The sequence below is a fragment of the Telopea speciosissima genome, chromosome 3 (assembly GCF_018873765.1).
Source record: "Telopea speciosissima isolate NSW1024214 ecotype Mountain lineage chromosome 3, Tspe_v1, whole genome shotgun sequence".
Taxonomy (NCBI): Eukaryota; Viridiplantae; Streptophyta; class Magnoliopsida; order Proteales; family Proteaceae; genus Telopea; species Telopea speciosissima.
In genome coordinates this window covers 17,244,414-17,251,074 of record NC_057918.1, presented here as the reverse complement: position 1 = coordinate 17,251,074, position 6,661 = coordinate 17,244,414, and the positions used below count along the sequence as shown (strand labels likewise).

At 38.8% G+C, this 6,661-nt stretch overlaps 1 protein-coding gene across 2 annotated transcripts; it reads left to right on the top strand.

Moving 5' to 3' along the window:
• Positions 1 to 275: 275 nt before the first annotated feature.
• On the top strand, positions 276 to 5,850 carry LOC122656693 (plant UBX domain-containing protein 2). Of its 2 annotated transcripts, XM_043851306.1 has the most exons (4): positions 276 to 1,153; positions 1,187 to 1,245; positions 1,714 to 1,992; positions 5,188 to 5,850. In XM_043851306.1, exons 1-4 carry the CDS (start codon positions 325 to 327, stop codon positions 5,419 to 5,421), a joined length of 1,401 nt encoding a protein of 466 aa, XP_043707241.1. In that variant the 5' UTR covers positions 276 to 324; the 3' UTR covers positions 5,422 to 5,850. The 2 variants fall into 2 exon arrangements, with proteins under 2 accessions (XP_043707241.1, XP_043707240.1); XM_043851305.1 differs by having other exon boundaries at positions 276 to 1,245.
• The last annotated feature ends 811 nt before the right edge of the window (positions 5,851 to 6,661 follow it).

The following is a 6,661-nucleotide window of genomic DNA, read 5'->3' as shown; positions in this document are numbered from 1 at the left end:
TTCAGATTTAATACTGATTCACAGAATTCTCGGTGTCGGATAGAGTTTTCTATTTCAATTTCCAGATTTCCGAGGCCCCAATGACCCGAAAAAACTTGCAGAAACCCTAATTCGTAATTCATTAGCTTCTTTTATTCCCAGTTGACGCTCTACGCGTTTGCTTTCTCCTCCTTCATTGATCAACGCAAACCCTACTTTCCAAATTAAACCCTAGTTCAAGAACAGAAAAAAGATCACCTTTCTCGATTTCTCCTATCAAGAATAGAAAAAAAACTCGCTTGCATATTAGAGCTTTGATCTCTCTTGGATCCTTCGAGATCGGGCATGGACGATGTGAAGGATAAAGTCAAGGGTTTTATGAAGAAGGTGAATAATCCCTTCTCATCCTCGTCTTCTGGTAAATTCAAGGGCCATGGGAGAGTCTTGGGCTCTTCTTCATCTGGTCCCTCTAACCCTGTTCTTGCTCGCCCAACCCAGATCGCCGAATCAAGACAAAATCCACCAGTATCAAATCCAAAGCCGAAGCCGCAGATACCCCAGACCGATTCTGGTACCGACCAGACCCTGAAAGACGAGCCCATTCGAGAAAATGTTCCCAATTCAGATCACAAAGCGGCAAATGGTTTTGATCCTTTTGAGTCTTTAGTCACCTCGGGGAAACGTTCTCAGAATGGATATTCTCTTAAGGTTTTCGAGTGCCCAGTTTGCAATAAATCTTTTAGGTCTGAAGAGGATGTGTCTGTACACATCGATAGCTGCATCAGTGACAAGGTTTCCAATGCTGATGTTGTTGAAGAATCCCCAATGAATGGGTCCAATGCAGAGGCTTTGAATGAATTGGCGGATCGTGTTGGGGCTTTTCTTTCTGGAGGGCCCTCAGAAGGGTCAGTGGAGGTTGTTCTTAAGCTTTTGCGGAATATTATCAAAGAGCCAACCAATGCCAAGTTCCGAAGAATTCGTATGAGCAATCCAAAGATTAGGGAGGCTGTTGGTGCAGTGGCAGGAGGTATTGAGTTGCTGGAGTATGTTGGATTTAGACTTCAAGAAGAAGGTGGAGAGATTTGGGCAGTTATGGAAGAACCTTCGGAGGATCAGATATCTTTAATCAAAGAGTCCATATTGTTACTGGAGCCGCGGAAGACAGAAGACATACAATGCTTCTCAAGAAAGACGGAAGACTTACCATCTGTAGTTGCATCAACTGAGGTAGAAGGTCCAGTGGAGCCAAAGAAAATCGACAGACAGGTATATTGAGGGAATCCTTTGGTGCTATTTACTTTTTATTCCAGTCACAATACATTATGAGGGAATCCCTGGTTCATAATTACTTGCCATCTAGCTCCTAAATTCTGATATGTATTTAAAATTTTTAGTTTTTGAAGTACAAAGATCCATTAGCAAGAATACTACTTTGCATTGGTTATTGATTGAATACTATCTGTGTCTTCTCCCACTACTTTTTCCCCTGGTTGATGTTATTATCATCGTTGTTGCACAAATTTTCAAGTTTATGTAATGTTTTCCGTATGGGTACTTCCTTTTCTCCCTCCACTCCCTCCTCTTAAAATAAAGTAACTGTCTTTTTTTTTTATCTGTATGCCATCTGGCTTTCTGTATTGCATGGGTACATATATGCTGAAGTTATATGTATCCTGATAATTTCTTCTACTAATTAAATGCTTCTGACAGTTTTTTACTTTGTACACTTTCTAGATTCGAGTCTTCTTTTCTGTTCCTGAAAGCATAGCAAGGAAAATTGATCTGCCAGAGTCTTTCTACAACCTCTCTGCTGAGGAGCTGAGAAGAGAAGCTGAGACAAAGAAGAAAAAGATAGCAGAATCTCAGCTACTTATTCCTAGATCATATAAAGAGAAGCAGGTGAAAACTGCAAGGAAGCGATTCAAAAAGGCTGTTATCCGGATCCAGTTTCCTGATGAAGTAGTGCTCCAAGGCGTCTTTTTCCCATGGGAGCCGACTACAGCGCTTTATGAGGTTAGTGGTCTTCATCTACTTCCCAGAAAATGTTCATGTTTGCTCCTTCATTACACTTTCTTTTAAATGTTAACTCAAATAGTTGAGATTTCATAACTACTATAAATGGTACAAAACGCACTGGACTGCCATATTAGTAGATCTGATGGAAGTAACTGGTTCTCTTGGTTCTGATTGACAATCAGTTCTCATGTATCAATTTAATTTGCTTTGATAACATTATGAACTTTAGTTAGATTTTTACGAAAAGAATTCAATATATGGATGATGTATATCTAACCTTTAGTCTAGAAACTTATCTCATGATTTGTAACATGAACACTCCTTTGGTCCACCCTAGCATTTCGGTAATCTAAATTTTACTTTTGTTCCTTTTACGTTAAATTGGGAAAATGGTGTATGGTGAAGACTCCTTTGGAGTCTTGATTTGTAACATGTCTACTTCCCATGGAATAGTTTAAAATTCTGTGATCCTAAATTTCTTCCAAGTATGCCATGTTTGAATATTGACCTCCCTCCTATATTTTCATTCTTCATATTGCTACTGATTTTTCCTGAAATTCTACATGCTTCCCAATGAAGGCTCGACTCATCATCTCAGGGGCTTGAGCTCAAGATATATTTCTCCCCTGGGTCTGCGAACAGATTTCAATTAATTAAGTGATTATGTCCTCTTAATATTTAACTCCGTGTCATAATTTTCTCAAGTTGTTTCATCACCCAGCCATATGGTAATTAGATCGAGAGATATACTAATAGTGATCTTCTAGGCATACTATCATAGTAGAAAGCATCCCTAGACACTGTTGTATTCATGCTAAATGCTTCACTCTTGTTGAGATTGATCTGTCACCTAGAGGACATATAAACTCCTTGAATGACATCCCTCAAATATCTAAGTTTCTCAGTACCAAGAAGAAGATGCAATTATTTGTGGACATGATTATAGCATCCATTGATTAGGCTGCCAGCTTGAAGATGTAGTTTGAGTCCATGGGTGGCTGGTTTGTACAAGAACTCCAGTTAGACCCTCCCGGTCCCCAGAAAAGCGACTTGCACCAGGATACGACCCTTTTATTATGCCGTTCTTTTGTCTCCAACAATCCATCCATAACTTCTTCTTTTGCCTTTTGCTATTGTGCTCTATAATGAAGAGGAAAGGAAGAATGAGCTGACTTAATTGATATCTCTAGGACTTATAAATTGACAAGCCAGAGAGTTATTTGTAATAACCAAGTGTGTAGTCATAGGAATACAACAATTCTCTCTAGGAATACATCAATTCCCTCTCTCTGTGTCTCTCTTTCTATCTGAGATTATCTTTATCCATCAAGGATTTCTCTATTTTGCATAAATTCACCTTGATGGGAAGAAGATAGATCCAGCTAATTTGAATGGAAATAAATTTAGGAATTAGCTTGTGAGCACGTCTAATTGAGCTAATCAATATAGATTTTTTTTTACCCCTCTCCTTTAATTAATAAATTTTACTCTCTTCTCCTTGGGAATAGGCAGTGATAGTGGCATTAGAGTTTCTACTTTAGATAAGCCCTCCCATGTCCCAAGACTCTTCTACCTGTCAGAGGGAGATTGGCTGAACTTATTACCTGCTTTACCCATTGTATCTTGATTTCCCCTCTGACAAGAGTTCAATCAGCAAATCCCCTAGAAATCTTCAACTTTTTATTGGTGGTTTTCTCTCTCTCCGGGATGAAAGTTTTTTCACTCCCTACATACAATGTAGAAAAAGAATGCATGAACAAACAGTTAAGGATTTAAAGAAGACATACCAAATATCATGGTGTGTACAACTTCTCATTAAAAAAAATGGTATGTACAAGATAGGGATTTCATTTTATAGGCTTTGGGTGGTTTGAGGGAAGGGAGAAAGACTAGGGCAGATATAGTTTACAGCAAGAACCCTTTGAAGATAGTACATCTAATTTGTATAGCTAAAGTTCTATGTAACCAGGAGAAAACCTCATTTTCTTGGTGACTTAGAATTGCAAACTCTGTAGCAGATGCTCTATCTTGTGAAGGGGTTGGGGAAGAGGTTACATATATATAGGGCCATATCCAATTGTGTAGCGAGTGAATTTGTAGAGGCCCTTGCGGATCAGTTTCTGGTGTTTTGGATGTACATTTTTGTTTTCTTGCATATCTCATGATAGATGCACATCTTCCTTGGCTTTACCTAATTTTTTATGTTTGGTGTGGATGCAGAATGTAATTCATGGGAAAAAAAAATTTAGTTGCCGACCATGCACTTGCCCACCAATTTATTCCATCCAATTTACAGAATGACATTTTCCATTAACAATGAGAACAATACAAGTACTGGAAAAGTAAAAAACTGAAGTAGCACTTATTCATCAGGAGGGTGGAGAAAAACTGAAGTGGCTCTATAACAGCAACAAACAAAATTAAAAAAGGAAAAGAAAAGGGGATTTGCACCTATTATATGAAAATTTTAGGCAGGATTTTGCTGCTTGATAACCAATGGTTCTTACAAGGTTCTTCCCAAGCTGCTATATGAATGCTGAACATGTTGCGCTTGTTAAGACTTAAGAGTGCTTTTGAAGATGACTTTAAACAGTAGGTTTGGGAATGATGTAAATGATTGATCTTCCTTTTGTATGGATAATGATTGATCCTTTGAGGCCATGGAGATTATCTCAACTACATGGTTGTTCTTACACCTATATATTGGCTTTGCGGGGGAAGAGCTTCCTGAATTTTGGTCTTGCTCACTTGCTTTTTCTCTTGACTTTTTGGAGAGAAAATTATTGCTTATTGGTGGTTCTATTAGTGAGCATAGGACTTGCCATCCTCAATAAAATCCTCCAATTTCAGTCTTAAAAACCTCTCTAAAGCCTGGCGGCAGGGGAGAGTCCTAGTTCCCTCTCTATCCTTGATACATGAACTTCTGATCTATGCTGCATCTCTGCACTCGGGAGCTTTTTTTCCTTTTTCTGGTAGATGCATTTAGTGCAGTGGTGGTTAGTGATATTTTTGTTTATTTAACTCTACTCCATCTGTTGTTCCTCTGAATTCACAACAGAACATTACGTTAAATTTTTCGTGAATGAGTAAAAAATTCTACTGATCTATTGCTCCTTTCTGTAACACTGTTGATCTGTATATGCGCAAACAGACATAGTTATTTACTTATTTTCTTCCTTTTTCTCTTCTTAGTTTGTCAGCTCAGCACTCAAAGAACCCAGTTTGGAATTTGAACTATTGCATCCAGTAGTTATCAAGCGGCGGGTGATCCCACGGTTTCCTGTTGCTGGGGATAGAACTCCAACATTAGAGGAAGAGGACTTGGTACCAACAGCTCTTGTAAAGTTCAGGCCCATTGAGACAGATTCAGTTGTTTTCACTGGGCTCTGTAATGAGCTCCTAGAGATCAGTGAACCACTCAGCTGATGGTGAGTTGCTTCAGCATGTGTCTCTGGAGGCTGTAACTCCTTATAGAGTGATATGGTGGTTGCTGTCTCAAGTGTTGGGTTTTCAGAGCCATTGTTGTAAATGTGACTTTTATGCTGTAGCCATTTCTACATTGGTTGGGTTTTGTAGCCCTTGTTGTAAATGCATTTTCTGTTCCGTTGCCGTTCATTGGTTGGTGTTCCAGAAGCTAGACTTTTGGTGCACTTTAAGGTTTAATGTTTCATACCTTCTCAACTCAACAATAAAATTTCTGGAATTTAATTGTTAAATCATTAATGTATACATAGACTAGAATGTAAATATGCATCCATTTTTTATTGTTGAGAAGGTAGAATTGCTCTTGAATTTCATTGTGTGATCCATCATTTTTATGTTATTTTGATAATAACAAGCTGATTTTTTATTGATGAGTACGATCCTTCATTTCCTTTTCCAGGTTTTAATCCTAAAGTAACTATTGGTTTTTTGTACTCCTACTTCCTGATTTCCTATCTAAGGCATGAAGAGTCTGACCCGGTGACCGATTCATGATACAAAATCCTGAAGAGATCCAGATCCGACTCGGATCCATGTCTCCCTGCCCTTACTCGTAACCGTCGCCCTCGCTCCTCCCAACAAAAAAGAGAATTATAGGGAGAATGTTCTTTGTGCCGCAGCGCAGGCTGTTGCCAGGCACATGGGCAGCTTTTGCGGGGGGGGCAGGGTGGTCATTGCACCCACCCACATATACCTGGGCGCAGCTTGCGTTGTGGCACGGAGAACAGCGCGCCAGAATTATATTATCAAACTATGAGCCTGTACTTGAATCTGACTTGGAAGCATTCAATACAAGATCCAAATAGATTCATCTTCCCTAATTTCAAAAATTATATTTATGATCCATAACTTTGTTAAAATAGATATGGATCGGATTAAGTCTTGAATCTGAAATCTCCTAGGGATGGTTCATTCCCACAATGATATTGTATACATCCTTCAAGCAATTCTCTAACTTGTCCATGTCAACACACTTATTGAAAACTTGTGAGGTTCTCTCCAATGTTGCAATGACTTCCTGACTAGGCAAGTCAGAAACCTAGCTTCACTGGATTTTGTTCTTAATTGTCTGACCTATGCTATTGTAGTTTTTCACCTTATCGTCTAATAAATATAGCGAGGACTGCTTCATTCCTTGATGAGATTTTTGTAGCATCTTCTCAGATTTTGATACTCTCACCCG

Excerpts from the sequence above, each read along its gene's own strand:
- LOC122656693 (XM_043851305.1), top strand. The coding sequence starts at position 325 with ATGGACGATGTGAAGGATAAAGTCAAGGGTTTTATGAAGAAGGTGAAT. Across the intron at positions 1,246-1,713 it reads CAAAGAAAATCGACAGACAG|ATTCGAGTCTTCTTTTCTGT; the intron begins GTATATTGAGGG and ends TACACTTTCTAG. Across the intron at positions 1,993-5,187 it reads CGACTACAGCGCTTTATGAG|TTTGTCAGCTCAGCACTCAA; the intron begins GTTAGTGGTCTT and ends TTCTCTTCTTAG.